Below are 16325 nucleotides of genomic sequence, written 5' to 3'. Positions count from 1 at the left end.
GGTGATAAACATGGTCTTTAGCTGCATACAGAGCATTCCCTCTTGCTGTCTTTCCCCTCTTTGCCTGCCTTGACCCCTTTTCCCCGCATTGCGCTAGCGTGACAGGACGAGGTGAGCGTCCTTGAGGCAAGCAATGGAAGGTGCGTATAGGCCCTATCCACTTCCCGGCTCTTCCAGCGCCCGCCGGCTTTGTCACAGGCCAGCCCTCCTGTACGCTGGCCTAGCCCCCTGTACGCCCCAACCCATGGTAAGTCTGTTTTCCAGAAGGGATTTCAGCACCTTGCTGCGGTGTGGCCTTGGCTGTAGCTCTTTCTTCCACTGGCAATGTTTTCTGTCCATCCAGAGCTGTCTCTTAGTGCCCTTCACATGTACCAGAGCTCAGGTGGCTATTCTGGGGAAGGCGGTTCCCATCTCCCATGCCCAAATTACCAGGTACTTACCTCAGTACCTGGTAATTTGAAGCGACTGCCACCAGGAGGGTTGGTAGTGGTGATGAAATATAGCGCAGGTCACAGAAAACTGTGAGGAAAAGCTGCTCTGCTTGCAGCCATTGGCCTTCTGCAGGTCTGGGGTGACTGAAGTTGGCTTAATTGGCCAGGCTTATATCTGAGAGAAAAACCTTTGCAAAAGCTGCTTTAGACAGTTGATACAAACTCGAGCATAGGCCAAGAAGCTTTACTGACAGAAAACCTTACCGAGACAGGCCCACAAACATGAGCGTGTTTTTGAAAGCTCTTTTTAATGGGTTTTCCCATTAGAATGAGTTTGTGTTGCTCTTAGGTCTGTGTCAGCTGTGTGAGTGCTTATGCAGGCAGCTGTCAATCTTGCTTTGGAGACTGATCTTAAAGAACAGAGAGACCTTTGTCCTTCTTTTGAAGATTTATGTATTATTTAGGTCCAAACACATAGTGGTGTTAGTTTGAAGAGGTCTACAGCTGGGAAGACTTTTCATTACTTTGACTATTTTTCTTTAAAAAAAAAAATTGTGGCTCACTGTCAGGTGCCAAGTTCCCTTAAACCCTAGTGCACACCAGGAGACAGAGCCCCATCTGTCAAACGCCCACTGATGGCCATGAGGAATGGAGAACTTGTGGGTGTTTTCAGAAAGTGAGTGCTTCCTCTTGGCTGACAGTCCTGAGTGAGTAAGGACGGGAAGCTTACAGCCCACGGATCTGGTGGGCATCCAAGACTGGTACCTGGCCCAGGCTGCACCCCCGTTGCCTTCCTTCTCCCCTCTGTCATAAGATGTTGGTGAGTTGGGGTTGGGCTCAAGCAGGGCTTTTAGGAGGGTAGGGGCTGCATCCACACTAAGTGCCAGGGCTAGGACATTTCTCAGACAATGTATGAAAATGCCAGACTCGGGTATAGGACCTCCATTCCTCGTAGCTCTTTGCTCTTCATCAGTACTTAGCTAGCTTAGTTAATAAAGATTGTGTTTCAGGGAACATTAGGTTGAAGCACGTTACTATTTTATTTGAATATATTTGCTGCTCTCTAGAGGAGCTGATGGAACTTGCATGCTTTAAGGATACATGGTTATGCACTTTAAGTCATCCTAAATCCTGGATAAATGAAGAAAACTGAAGAAAGGAAGCAAACCAAAGTAAACAACAGCCTCCCTAAAATGCTGCCAGGAAATGAAGCAGCAGCAAAATAAATTTTAAAGTATAAAGTAAAGAACAGAGAAGATTAACTTCTCTTTAATACTGCAAAGAGATAGAAGAAAGCACATAGATATCATTACAGGTGAGGGGATTGCCAAAAGAGGTGATACTAAAATAACAACTTTTCAGTAAGTTATGATTATACTGAATAAATTATGATTATACCAATCAAAGGCCTTGTCAAGGCCCAAATCCTTAGCAGACAATGTGCAGAGTGCTTTTAAGGGGGGGTCAAAGAGGCCAGACCAGTAGCTAAGAAACAACATCTCTATTGAACAATCAAAACTATAAATTGTACCAGCTTGTACAAAGACATGATAGAGCCCAGCAAAAAGTGTAAAACTTGAGGAAGCAGCAAATAAAGAATCCACCACCGAGAAATTACTGAAATCTTACAACAGAGACGTGACTGATGATAAAAAGAATCACCAGACTCTCTTGGCAGGGTTCAGCTCAAGATTGTCACCTACATTTGGTCGCATAGCTGTGAGGTAGGCCTCCAAACTCCCACTACTCTCCAAGGAGATCTGGTCAAATCCAGATCTGGGCTCCAATCAGTTGCCCACAAAAGGTACCCTATGTTATTAGAGTTGCCAGAGGGTAACTGAGATATTCATCTGGGGCTTTCAGACATGACAGAAAATTACAGCAGACCCACGATCATTTGGAGAGGCAGGTAGAAACTGGATCGGAGTCTCCAGGACTACCTGGATGTCTGGGAAATTGAATTAAGGCCCACAAGTTTACTTTAGAGGGAACTGCCTCACCTTCCAGGACCCACTGACTCCATTACTAACACTCTGTTAACTGCAACAGGAGTTTATGTAATAGCTTACCGTTAAAAAAACATATTTAGATCTCTACCTGCATTTAGACGTCTTAGTCTTGAGGTGAACCTCAGCCTTCACCTAAACTTGGTACTGGCAAGGGGGAAAAAAAGAAAGAAAAAATGAAAGTATGAAAATATCAGGAAATATTTAAGCAATGATCACAGCTGGAGAAGTACTACTGTAGAGGATGTTACCTTTCACCAAACGTGATATTGTTTTTGCTGAACAAGAGACAGAGAAAGCAAAGTCAGAATAGTATTGCTATTGACCTGGGATATCATATGATGCCAAACATTTTCATGGTAGAATTATTTAGAAGAGCAGGAAAAACAAAACCACACTGGTCATACCTTTCATAGATTTCAAAAAGACATCTTGCAAGTCACCACTGCAACACTCTGAAATCTTCTAAAATGCCAAAAGAAAAATTGTCACTGAAGTCTAACTTTCACAAGTACAGTCAGTATGGCCACATAGCTGTAGACTGAGCTCTTTTAATTCTTGTGTGGATTGTGGCTAATGACTTACTTGAGAGAAGTGCATAAAAAGCAGCGCTGTAGTTCCAGAGGAATATGCTAGGAGATGTAAATACACAGCTGGACCAAGGCTTCAATAGAAACAAAAAGATTGTCCAGGGTTGACAGAGATATATGATCTCGTATTATAAGAAAACACAGCACACCAGAATCTGCCACCTCAGCCATTGCTTCAAAAGACAAGATATTTAGAGACAGACACATTGCATTTTAGGAGACATTAAATAAAAGTTTGTTCTGCCCAGTGTTTGTGATAACTGACTGGAAATGAAAAACAACAGGAGTTTCTTAAAAGTAATTCTCTTATTTTTCTCAAAGATAGAATATAATATCACTTACTGTAAAATAACATATGCTTTTTCTTCCAAGAGACTGCCATTATCTATATATAGATACCTTATATTCAAAATCTTCCATAACTTAGTTGGGATGAAACCAGCAGAGGGTCTATGAAAGTTGCTCTGTGAACATGATTCACTTTCAGCTTCCACAGATTTTTCACTGTTGGCTTTTGGACCTTACAGAAAATTCTACCCTGAATAATTCTACCCAGAATAATTCTCCATTACCTTCTTTTAAGACATGCAGAAATATATATTTTTTTTAATTCTCGTCTATCCTATTTTCCCAGAAGGAATTATGTTTGAAAGCATTGTGTAAATTCATGAGTTAAACTCTAATTCAGAAAAGCACTCTTGTTTAGGAAAACATTTATGCATACGCTTACTTTAAGCATCTTATAAAATCTCACTGAAATCAATAGGACTTTGGCATGCACTTAAATAGTCCTTACCACCCTACATGCTTATGATCCACTGCTATTCAAGAAAGCAATCAAGCACAAGTTTCTGAATCAGGATCTAAAGGTATTCTGTGAAAACCATTTCTATTCCAAGCTCTACTAATAAATTGGGTTTTTTGTGATTTTGCTTTTTTTTTCATTAAGAATGTATAACGTGAATGTGCTTTGCTTCATTTTAAGCTGCAAAGGCCCATTTTATATACTGCTTGTTAAGTCAGATTCTAATGATTCCTTCCCTCATGCAAATCTTTCCTCTCATTCATGGATTGTATTTAAATTCTGCTCAGCTTGCATTCATGATGCCTTGTCAGTGATTTGCATTGCTCTGATGCGTTTGCCCTGGTTGCACCCCTCACTCACTTTGGCTTGAGAACATAGAAGCCATAAATAACTCTTTAGCTGCTAAAAACAACACACACAATTCTTGTACACTAATGAGCTAGAGGATGGCAGCAATGAAGCTCCTTGTGGGTCTCTGTAGTTTCCCGATCTGACTATCCCTAACGCCCCACTCCATATCCTGGAAACGGTGGTTTCCCAAATTGTTACAGGCAAAATATCGCTTCCCTAGAGTTTTGAAAAAAAAAAGTAACTGCAGCTTAAAAATCACAATTGCAAATGTGTTTTCTGCCCAGAAGGTTTGGGGAAAGAGAGTAAGGCAGCTCCCAGCCGAGTGGCTGGTCTCCCCTCTCTGCGGCGCCGGGAGGCTGCAGCTCCAGATGGCAGCAATGTACAGAACACACGCCGCCCCAAAGCTGCGGCTCCTGTAGCTGGGTGGGAAACATCTCCCCTTCCCTTCCAAAAAGTCAGATTTAATTTTATTCCCAGCCTGCATTTGGACAGCAAGCCAAAGCAGGTCGCTTGTTTCATAAGCCAGATATTGCTACGTTTTCTGATTTACATTGAAAGAGACCATTTAGATTTCAGCCACTGAGAAATGATGAGGGTATCACGTCTAACATACATTTTGAATCAAGTCAGTTCATAGCATGAAAAGTATTCTTTCTAATTTCAGAAGATGTGAAAATGGGACATTCTAGTCATAGGTTTATTTTCTTGGAAAAAATCAAGTAGAAAAAAATAATTGACACTAATGCTTCTTTGTGAAAAATGTTAGGTATACTTTAGCAACGACAAATGTTTGGAGGAAAGAACGTCTAGCTAACGCATTTAAAACACAGATGAAAGCATCTAACAAGGCACACATAAGGCAAAAATGATTGGAAAAAACAAATTTTTTTTCTGCAACGTATTAAAACCCCCCCCAGTATCATAGACAGAGAGTCCAGCTTTCTCCTTTATAATATTTTGGGCATGTATAGTAACTTGCCCACATCTTTCTGCCTAAATGTATATTTTCTTGCAAAGCTGTGTTTTAAAAAGGGGCATCGTGGTTCCGGATTTTTCTCTGCGGGTTGCAGTGACAGCCACCCCTGCCCGGAGGGTCACGGCAGCGCCTGGCTGCGCGGTGCAGGCGCGGCCCCGGGCCGCTGCGCTCCCAGCGCCCGCAGGGACGGCGAAGGCGGCATCGCCCACGCCGCGGCCGCCGTCACGCACCGCAGCGAGGAGAGGTCGAGGAAAAGGCTGCAGGCATTAGCTGCGGAGCCCTGCGAGAGCAGGCAACAGGGGAAGGGCCTCGGGGTGAAATTCCCAGTCTCTCCCAGTTGAGGGCACTGCTGGACGGCGAGCAGAGCGGCGGGCCCCCCTCCCCGTGTCCCGGGCCCCCCTCCCCGTGTCCCGGTCCCGCGCCCGCCGGGTCCTGCCGCCGCCCCGCCGAGGCTTCTGCTGCACGCCCCTTCCTACCGGAGTGCCTCCGTTTGCCGGGATTTCTTGCCCGATGCAACTCTGAAACTGTTGTAAATCCTCTTTTCCACACCTGCCTTAAAGAATGGGAAGAACGAGTCGTTTTTCTCTAGTCTTTTAAAAGATGATTGAACATGAGCCCTTCAGCACACATAGCCCAGATTTGAGGTGGTAAGCCTGACGGGATGGCCCCACGCTTGTCTGCTTCTTTTCACCTAACTCCCTCAAATCTCTTCGTGTCTTCCTGAAGAAGAGGAGCACATCTCTCACCCAGGCCCCATGTAGGAACCAGGATACTTTATAAATTGTAAAGGTGGCAGTGGGATTGGTGTTTGAGAGTGCCAGCTTTACTGAAAACCAGTGATAGATTTGGTGCTGTGCCTGGGAAACTGTGTACACTGGGTGTTGTGGGACTATGGCCTTTTGGGTGGGGTGTGGGGGGAAATTGGTGGGGAGGGCATAGGTGTGAGGAAGTGCTTGTAAAATGGAGCGTTATTGAAAACACAGAACAGAGTTCGTAAATCCAGGTTCTTCCCCTAGATTTGTCACTTAAGTTTCATTAGGCTGGGTATTACTGCAATTTTTTTCTCCCAAGAAGAAATTTCACTGTTAATTCACAAGCGAATGTAAAGTGTTTTGAGATCGTAGATAAGAGACTTGTAGGAGTGAGAAAGTATTATCTCAGCCTTCAAAAAGCTTGGTTCAGCATTTGACCTTAGGTACTAGTTTCTGAAGTGATTTGACTATCCTTAGTCACCTCAGATTATGGCTCCACATTTTAATACCAGACACGAGTTATTGCCATACCACCATAGCATTTATGATGTGTGATCCTTTCTGCTGAAGCAGTGAGATTCATATACCTGATTACAGTAATGATGAGCATTTATAAGAGCTTAAATAAATGGAGCTGTCTGAACATTTCTAATTGAGGTCTCTTAAAGGCTGCTTAGAACTCATCATGACCATATGCAGGGAGTCTGCCCTGTTTAATATTTCTTCCTTGGACCATCATCTGTAAATCACTTTCGTTATTCTTCTAAGGCTCATCCTGTCTCTTTCAGGGTGACCTTTTTTGCCCAGCCTCTTTCATTGTAGTTTTGGCGTGCAGGGCAAAAAGAGAGGGAATATGGCCAGGATGGGCAATGGGGAGAGATTGTGCTTCACTTGCTTCCCTGTGGGGCCAGAAGCTGGGTATGCCATGGTGGGTGGGAGTGGAAGAAGTATGTGCCTAGAGAAACACAGGCTGCGTGGCTCTGGAAAGAGGGTGCAGGAGCAGGGCATGCTACAGGCAAGTTGTAACAGGCACTTTGGAAACTGGTTGTGATTCTACAAGCTGGTTTGACTGGCCCACACTGAGCTTTCCTCCAGCATGATCTTGACTGCAGGTGAGCTTTCACTCCAGGAGCATCTTTTGTCATTTTTCAACATTCATTATCACCAGTTTGTTTTTTCCCCATATTAGGTGGCCTGTCTATCCCATATAAAATTCCATCTCTTAAGAGCTTAACTTACTGGGCAGGCTAGGTTTGGCTTTTGCACTGCACATAGTGCTTGTGAAAGACGTATGTCAAGCACAGTCACTGGGATCAAACAGTGATCATACTCGTATTGAAGTTTTTATATTTCAAAGTGGACATGGGTTTGTCCCAAGGACTCTGGTATTTCTTTCTCAGCTACTGATTCCTTTTTAAATTTGGACATTCTGCTTTGGCTCCCAGTACTGCTTTTCACTTGTGAAAAACTGTTGTTGATTTTTCCTACAAGCAGCCTTCAGGTGTCTAGTGAGATGTCTGCCCGAGTGAATCTGGAAAGAGCCTGGGCTCTTAAGCTGGGGTGAAACATGCTGTGGTAGTGTGCGCACAGAGGCGCCTCTGCCTCCAGCTTTCCTGCCCCACCTGGGAGACCTTTCAGGACTAGTCAAGGACATCTGAAGAACTCTTTACTGGGTGAGCACCCCCATACTTTGATTTTAAAATATTGTGTAAGAAAGAAGGAAAAAAGACTTCTTGTGTGCCAGTCTTTCTTAGCCTTCATAGCCTTCCCAGAAAGCCTGGCCACATTCATATTCTTTCAATAGATAAGAATTTCCCAGTTCCTCCCTGCCTGAAGTCCCTTCCATGATTGATTATCAAAGCTCCACGGAAGCTTCCCCTGCACAGGGAAGCTGTGAAGCACAACCTGTGCTTCACAACCTGTGATTTTGGAGGGGCAGCTCCCCTCCAAAAGCTTCCCCTCCAAACTTTGGAGCAGGTTGCAGGACACTTCCAGGTAGCTCCCAGGGACTCAGCAGCAGGGCCCAGGGGAGGTGTGGTGTCCCTCCTCAGGCTCTGCAGCACACCTGCACTGCTCTGCCTCTTTTTCAAAGGCCCGCTGGCAGCTAGGCCAGCTCCTTTGGAGGCTGCAGGATTATTCAGTCATTACAGCAGGAGGAGAATAATCCATAGGATTTCCTTTTGAAGCAGGAACATGTAAAGCAGGGAGGGGTCCTGGAAAGAAAAGGAACACTCTAAAGGTATGTTGCTTACTAGAGAAGAAACAAAAAAATCCCCGACCATGTTTCTCTGCTAGCTTAGTTACTCTCCTGAACGGAGCAGCTAGCTAGACCTTTCTGTGAGCTGCAGGAGGGTCTTACTTGCCATCTCTCCCGCTCTCCAAATGTTGCTATACAAGTTGTGCTCTGGAGCCACACCAGTGATAACAGAGCTTTCCCTTAGCTCTCATGAGCTGCTGTGGTTGCTGGGCTGTGTGGGTGCTGCCCCTGCTCCCGGGGGAGCCTACACCAGCATGGATGCCAAGGGCTTGGGCCATGGGTCTGCTGGGTCTATTTTTAGTAGCTCTCCGGCAAATTTAGGGGGAAGGCAGTTTATCATCAGACCTTGAAAGGTAACATGTAACTCCTACCACATCACCAATATATTTTAGATCTTCATAGCAAATTTATCTTTAAAGTCTGATAAAGGGTATTATAATAATGTGAAGTCCTGTGTAGCTGTGGATTTTTATTTATTTCTTGCGTACCTAAATACCTTGCTGTTGGTTTTTCTGATTTTTTTTTCCCCTAGACACAAATTTTATGTTGATTCACAAAAATCTGCACTTCTAAATTAACTTCTCTAGCACTATTTCCCCAAGTTTGTGTTTCTAGTAATTTGAATTTTGTCTCATTTTTATTTGTTTGACCTTTGCATTATTACTCAGTCACTTCCAAATGCCAAAGCAGGCATCTTGCTAATCTAACTAGCTCCGAGACTGCTTTCCTGACTAAGTCCACCTGCAGCACCTCTTCGCTTGTTCCAGGGTAGGTTAAGCCACAGAGCTACTCCCTACGTGTTACTAGAAATGCTTTTATCTCAGCACTAGCAACCTGTACCAGCAGTCTTCGAGAGACCTATCTAAATAAATTCTCACAGAATAGTTGTGGCTGTACCTGCCCTCGGTCTTCCTTGCTAGAACCCACTGGAGGGGACGGAATACAAATATTTATCCGAAGAAGTGATTGTGCTTCCATACATGGGGCTTCCCCAGCAGGAAGAAGACCTCTATCTTTGCCCCACTGACAGCAGGGAAGATTGCCACGTTGATTTAAATGTTTCAACAACTGCTAAAAAAATGTTTTCAGCAATACAGGAAAATACTAGGGCCTTTTCAACTTACAGGTATGTCAATATTCTGGTCCTGGTCAATTGGTGTATAAATTGACACCATGCATAAATCCCAGTGGAACATCCTTTGCATTTGAGAAGTTAAAATTATTTTTCCCTCCAAGGAGTCAGAGATTGGCATTTTAAATTCCTCCTTTTCATGATCCCGGTAACTTTGTAGAAGTGGAGGAGTCTATTAAGTTACGGGATCTTTGAAAGGGACACCAATAATCAAGTCAGTGCTCAATGGAACAAGGTTTTTCCCACAAATCATGATTGATATCTGTGTCATTAGTAGGGTAGCTGCCCATCTCTTATCATGATTGACAGGTTAATAAGGGACCTGGGGCTATCTTTTCACTGCTAGCACACAACCTAACCAATTGCTTTTAAATGATTGCTAATTTGACAGAATATAAGCAGAAGGCATAAAAATATCTGGAATAATGTCTAATGCAGCTTTTACTCCTGGTGTTCCAAGCAATCCCATTTTAGAAAACAGATTAGAATATAGTTAATAGATTTTCATTTTTTTTTTAAGACACTCAGTTTTTAAAGAAAATCTTGTAGTTGTTCTTTGGTTCAATTAGGAGCAAAAGAGAAGGGAGTTTTGTAATGCAATTGTCCTGTAAAGGAAAATGTTTTAAATTGGGGAGATTATGTGAGCAGACCACCTGTAGGGCATTCATAGCTCTTTTCTATAATGCTCCAAGCCATGCCTTGCTGCCTGCAGTCTGGCTAACAATGCAGGGAAAAGCTGTTTAAAAGGCTGTTCTCCCTTTTCCCTCTGGTGTTCACTAACTGTTACAAGTCTTCCTCTTAAAATAAAAAAAAAAAGTCCCAAGTCCCTTTAATTGAAGAACTTTAAGGCTCCATGGTGGCCAATTGGTCTGCAACAAGAGGAACCAGGCAGCAGGGAAAGAAACTTCAGACTATACATCACGTTTGGTGAAGAGAAAAGATCAAAGTTTTCCCAAACTCAAAAGAAACCAAGTTCCCTACAGATTAACCCTATTCATTTAGCTCCTCTTAAAGGAATGATGTTCTGAGCCACTGGGCAGACAGGTAAAAAGTTCAACAATTGCCAAAGCATTCTTCTGTTAATTCAACAGCCTTCTGCTCAAATAAATTAGCTTAGTCCTGACAGAAGAACAATACCCTTTTTCTTGAAAAAGGACCATATTTGATATACAAAAGTTAAGTATGAAAGGTTAAGATGTTAGTTTAATCTGTTAAGAAGAGATCCATCTAACAAATCTCAACTCGCTGTTCCACTGTAGTACATGATCTATGAATTTAAAACATTAACCTTTTACACTTCAGTATGCATCCCCAGAAAGGCAGGTGCTTAAAGTGTAGACCACAGATATGAGAGGTGTGTGTGCGCATTCCTAAAATAATACCCATTTTAAAAGGATACTTAACATGCCATGTGAGATGCCTCTTTTGTAAAGGCTCAGTTTAAAGACACCGTCATCTTTCAAAAAGCAGAGAACTATGGTAAGGCACCTCCCAGTTTTGGCAAACACTTTTTCAGAACAACTTGTTGAATTACTTGTTTTCCTTGTGTCTACGTATCTCACTGCTGTAACAGAGGCAGCCATCTATTATACAGTAATGACTGGAGCATAAGCGTAGTTCGTATTTTATAGAACCACCTAAAGACATAGCAGCTGGAATAACCAGGGCAGGAGTAGGGGAAAAGCTTGAAAAAGTCATTTATCAAAAGTCATTTTATTGACAAAATAGAATACTCATATTTGCTCTTACAGGGGTAGCCTCTACACTTTTTTACAAAAAAATTTACAGACTGTATAGCTTTGGATATATACATATTTTACACATCTGTACAAGGTAACAAATAATTATATAAATACATCCTTTAATGTAGGAAACCCGTATTTAGCTGGGGTGTATAATTAAGACATGTTTTGATTCAGTCTGTATTGTAAGGCATTTGCCTGGTCATCAATATCCCAAAAACCCGCAGTCCCAGCAGACTCCCACCTCAGGATGGAGGACCCTTCCTCCCATGAGGGAATTGCTGCTGTTAGTCCCGAGTGAATCAGAAGCCGCTATGCCTTGCCCTCTGCAAGACACGGGTGAGCCTCTACCCTCCTCTGCCAGCAAAATAATAAGCTGGCTCCTTGAAGTACATGCTCCCTGCATATGAATGGAGGGGAAGGAGAGGGGGCTGGAGCTTGGGGCCTCTGCCAGCTGCATTGTTCTATACAAGCTGTGGCTAATAAGGACCATTAGGGGTTCATTAATGGCACCAAACAGTGAGGGGGCATTTTAGGCAGGCCAGTGTTCCTCATTCCCTAACCTTTGGCCTCTTTCCCTCTCCTCACACTTGAGACAGGGGCATCTGCTTGGGGTAGGAGACAGAGCTGGCGGTGCCCGACCTCCACGTCAGGCCGGTGCTGACATCACTGTAGAGGGAGCCACCGCCTCCAGCCCCAAGTCCTCCTGCTGCGGCGATTGCCGCCTGCCCACCTGCTCCTGCCCCTGTGCCCCCAGCCACGGCAGCACCTTTGCTGGCCCAGCAGCAGCGCGTGCAGAGGGCCCTCCAGGACTCGAGGGTCTTGCCAGACCAGACCCAAACACCAGAGGTGATGCCCACCACCAGGCACATGAAGTACTTGAGCATGAAGACAGCATAGTCGGGGCGGCGGGCCTGATCAGGCTGCTGGTCACGCAGGCAGGGGCAGTTGTGCGTGGCCTCCCAGCGGGGCCGGTTGTGCTGCTCGTAGAAGAGGCAGGCGACCACGCTGGCAGCTGGCACGGTGTAGAGCACGGTGAAGAGGCCCAGGCGTATCATCAGCTTCTCCAGCTTGTGGGTCTTGGTGGGACCACCCTGCTGCTTGATGACGCTGCGGATGCGGAAGAGCGAGACAAAGCCGGCGAGCAGGAACATGGAGCCAATGGCCAAGTAGATGAGCAGCGGTGCCAGCACGAAGCCCCGTAAGTTCTCCAGGCTCTGGTTGCCCACGTAGCAGATGCCGGCCACGGGGTCCCCGTCCACGGAGCTGAGCGCCAGCACGGCAATGGACTTGACGCTGGGGAGCAGCCAGGCGGCCAGGTGGAAGTACTGCGCGTAGCCGGCGATGGCCTCGTTGCCCCACTTCATGCCGGCGGCGAGGAACCAGGTGAGGGAGAGGATGACCCACCAGATGGAGCTGGCCATGCCGAAGAAGTAGACGAGCAGGAAGACCACGGTGCACAGCGCCGGGCCGGTGCTCTCGTACCGCACGTGCTCGGCCACCGCCAGCTCCGGCTGCAGCTCGGCCGCGCCGCCCGCCGCGCCGCGCCCCCCCGCCGCCGCAGCCCCCGCCGCCGCGCCGCCGCCGGCCCCCGCCGCCCCGGCCCCCGCGCCGCCCGCCCCCGCCCCGCCGCTGCAGGCCACCTTCTCGTGCCCGGCCACCAGGCGCACCAGGTAGCCGAGGGAGACGAAGAGGTAGCAGGCGGCCAGGAAGATGATGGGGCGCTCGGGGTACTTGAAGCGCTCCATGTCGATGAGGAAGGTGGAGACGGTGGCGAAGGTGGAGAGGAAGCAGAGCACGGACCAGAGCCCGATCCAGAAGGCGGTGAAGGCGCGCTCGTCGGGGCTGAAGTAGGGGTTGTGGCAGGGCAGGGCGCAGTTGGCGATCTGCCCCGTCTTGACGCGGTTGTAGAGCGGGTGCCGCTCGCTGGACACCGACACCATGGGCGCCCGGCACTGGCAGCCCGGCTCGCAGGGCGGCGGCGGCCGCGGCTTGCGCGGGGCCTCGGCCGGCGGAGCGGCGGCGGCGGGGGGCGCCTTGGCGGGGCCGCCGGGCTTGGCGCCGCGGAGCGGGGGCTTGGCGGGCGGCGGGGCGGCCGTGGTGAGGTCCGTGCGGTTGTAGTCCATGCAAAGCGTGTCCGGGCTGCCCTGCTCGGGGAGGCGGTCGCAGCGCATCCTGTCAGGCCAGGCGAAGCCGTACTGGCGCATGAGCGGGGCGCAGCCGGCCTTGGCCCGCTCGCAGACGCTGCGGCAGGGCGGCAGCGGCTTCTTGTAGTCCTCCAGGCAGATGGGGGTGTACATGCTGCAGAGGAAGAAGCGCAGGTCGCTGGAGCACTGGATCTCCACCAGCGGCCAGAACTGGTGCACCTCCAGCCCGGCCTCGTCCTGCGTGTCGTGGTTGAACTGGTTGGGCATGTAGGTGTAGTTGTAGCCGATGCCCTTGCAGAGGGGCACGGTGATCTCCTGGCACGACAGCTCCTTGGCCGAGGAGGAGGAGGACGACGAGGCGGCGGCGGCGGCCGAGGCGGCGGCGCAGCCGGCGCGCTGCAGCAGGGACAGGGCGGCGAGCAGCGAGGTGATTTCCAACAGGTAACTCCACTCCATGCTCGGCGGCGGGCGGCGGCCCCGGCTCCTCTCCCGTCCCGCTCAGCTGCCGCGGGGAGCGCGGCGCCGCAGCACCCCCCCGCCCCGGCTACCCCTCCGGGGGGCGGAGGGCGGCCCCCTCCGTGCCGGCCGCAGGTGAGAGGGCTCGCAGCCCCCGCGGGGCTCCGTCGCCCAGGAGGGAGGCGGCTCCGCGGGCACCCGGTGAGGGGAGCCGCCGGCGAGCCCCCGCGCGGCGCCGGAGGAGGGGGGGTCCGCTCAAGGAAGGCCCCTCAGCCGCCGTCGCATCGCTCCTCGCGGGGCTGGCTGCGCAGGGGGGGGTCGCCGCTTCTCTCGCCGCGGCTCCAGCGCCGGCCGGGCACGGAGCGGCGGCAGCGGAGAACTTTAGCCGTCAGCCCCCGGGCGGCGCGGTCAAGATGGCTGAGGCGTCCCGGGGACCAGGCGCTGCGCCCCGCGGCGCCGGGCTCCCACCGCCCCGACCGGGAGGGCAGCGGCGGGGCCGGTGCTGGGGCGGCCGGAGCGGCTCCTCCTGCCGCCCGCCCGAGCGCCCGGCTCTGCGGGCGACCGCCAGCCGGCCGGTCCTGGCTCTCCGCCGCCTCCTCCGCCGCTGCCGGCGGGGCGAGCCGGGCGCCCCTGGCCGCGACCGCGCCACCTGAACCGCGGGGCGAGCGCGGCGGCGCCTCCGCGCAACTTCTCGCTCTCCGGCCCCGGCAGCGCCACTCCGGCCGCCGCGCTCTCATGAATATTTATAGCGAGCGCCGCCAGGCCCCGCCTCCATCGCCTCGGCCGCCTATCAGTCGGGCCCGTGCGGGGGGCGGGGGGCCGGCCCAGCCCTCCTTAAGGTGGACCGGCGCCCCGACTGTGGCGCGGCGGGCGCTGCTCGGCCCCCCTGGGCCGCGGGGTACGTGGCGGCGGTTTTCTTCTGCGTCGTGCGGGCTGCTGTCCGTGCGGAAAGGTGCGGTTCTGCACCGTGAAACGCTCCCTGCCGGGTGCCGCGGGCTGCGGCAGGCAAGCACCGGTGCGGGCTGCCGCAGGGTACTTCTTTCCCCTTGCAAGGGTCCCCGGCCAAGTCAGGTTCACTCCGGGAGCAGCAGCCGTTCAGCAACTGCTCGGAGTCTCCTCGGAAGCGGTTTTCTATCAGGTCTTTGGTATCCGCGGGGTTTCCCGCTGGTCATCTCTCGGCGTGTGGTGGGCGTCTTGCACCGCGATGCTAAGGCCGAGTTTGGACCGGCTGTTGCACCGGCCGAGTTTGTGTTCGGACCGGCTGTTGCACCGGCCGAGTTTGTATTTGGCCCGGCTGTGGCACCGGCCGAGTTTGGCCCGGCTGTTTGGCCCGGCTGCAGCGCTAACGTAGTGAAGGAGGTGGGAGCGCGGAGAAGCTGGGGACACGGTGGCAGCGAGCGGTGGCTTGGCCCACACCTGGCCTCGCCTCCTCGGGCTTCCCGTGCCTCCAGAGTCACCCACTGCACAGCTGGCGGGACACGCACGTGCAACGCGTAGTCTGAAATGCAGTATTGGTGTTCCCCTACGAGGAGCCACGGCTAAGTCTAAATAGCAGGCAGGAAGTATAAGATTAATGAAACTGGGATTCCTGAAGCGCAGATAGTTGCGAGTGAAAGCGTGCTTGCCAGGCAAGGCACCTCAGCGAGCGGGTACGTACGTACCCGCGTGCATCCACACCAGCGGTGCGCGCACACCCGGGACCGCCCGGCGGCTGAAGTTCCCCGTGGGACTGCAGGGAGCAGCCCCGCGCCCCGGCAGGTGAACACTTCCCCGCGAGGGCTGGCGCGGCCACCGACAGGGCAGCTCCCGCCGCAGGTGTGCGCGGCCGGTGGGTTGGAACTGGTGCTGCTCCAGCCGCGGAGGGACCGAGGTCCAGCTCGGCGGCCTGCGCTGGGCGCACACGAGGCCGCGCCGCGGCCGCCGCTGGTGAGTGACTTGCGGCCCAGCCGGACCTCCGGGAGGCCGGTTCTAGCTGGACCGCGGCTCCGCCACCTTTCACGTCAAACCGGCGGCGGAGGCGGCGACTCGCTGAGGAGCCGCGTGCAGCCGCCGAGGGCTGCGTGACCCGCCCGGGCCGGCTTCTGCGGGAGCAACGCCGGCCCACGCCGCGGCAGAGAGGCCGCTGCACCTCCCTAGGGAAGCGCCGCGCCGTGGCTCCCGCCGGCCGCCCGCGGGGATCCGCCGCTCCCGGCCGTGGGGCCGCGCCGCGGGCAGCCCCGAGGGCCTGAGGGGGCTGAGGCTCCTGAGGCGCCACGCGCGCCCCGCTCTCCGCGCAGGCGCCGCCGCGCAAGGCCGCGGGCCGCCCTCTGTCCCGCCGCGCCGTGGGCGGAGGCCGCCGCCCGGCTGCCCGCCGCTTTCGGGTCCCGGGGGCCGTGGGGCGGCCCTGAGGGGACTCGCTGCTTTCTCCCGCCCCGGGGACGGGGGAGGAGCGGGAGTTTCGGCGGCCACTCCGTAGCCGGACCACCTTAAGGGGAGCGGCGGCGGGCGCGAGTTCGGTGCGCGGCGGGGCCGTCCCGGGGGGTTGTCGTCCGCCCAGGACGGGGCGTTTGTTTGTTAATTGACGCGCTGTTGCGCTTCGCGCTTGTGTGGAGCTCACGCTGGGGCTGTAATGACTGTAATCTCGGGAACACGCCGCTCGGGGAGCCGGCGGGGTGGCGGCGCGGCGGGGTTTGTCTCTTGG

General features: G+C 51.7%; 1 protein-coding gene and 1 long non-coding RNA gene across 9 annotated transcripts in view; one reads left to right on the top strand and one right to left on the bottom strand.

Annotated features, from left to right (window-relative positions):
• Window positions 1-10994: 10994 nt before the first annotated feature.
• On the bottom strand, window positions 10995-14384 carry FZD8 (frizzled class receptor 8). The gene has a single exon (XM_075492443.1). It carries the CDS (start codon window positions 13643-13645, stop codon window positions 11627-11629), a length of 2019 nt encoding a protein of 672 aa, XP_075348558.1. The 5' UTR covers window positions 13646-14384; the 3' UTR covers window positions 10995-11626.
• Window positions 14385-14468: 84 nt separating this feature from the next.
• LOC142405307 (uncharacterized) overlaps window positions 14469-16325 on the top strand; it is a 234846-nt gene continuing 232989 nt past the window's right edge. The window contains exon 1 of one of the 8 annotated variants that reach the window (XR_012774127.1): window positions 14469-14543. This is a non-coding gene — a long non-coding RNA (uncharacterized LOC142405307). Of the gene's footprint in view, window positions 14598-14934; window positions 15295-15340; window positions 15461-15936; window positions 16313-16325 lie in introns of those variants that run through there. The other 7 variants (XR_012774130.1, XR_012774135.1, XR_012774136.1 and 4 more) reach the window with 7 other exon arrangements.

This window comes from Mycteria americana, chromosome 2 (assembly GCF_035582795.1).
Source record: "Mycteria americana isolate JAX WOST 10 ecotype Jacksonville Zoo and Gardens chromosome 2, USCA_MyAme_1.0, whole genome shotgun sequence".
NCBI lineage: Eukaryota > Metazoa > Chordata > Aves > Ciconiiformes > Ciconiidae > Mycteria > Mycteria americana.
This window is presented reverse-complemented; position numbering and strand designations above follow the sequence as displayed.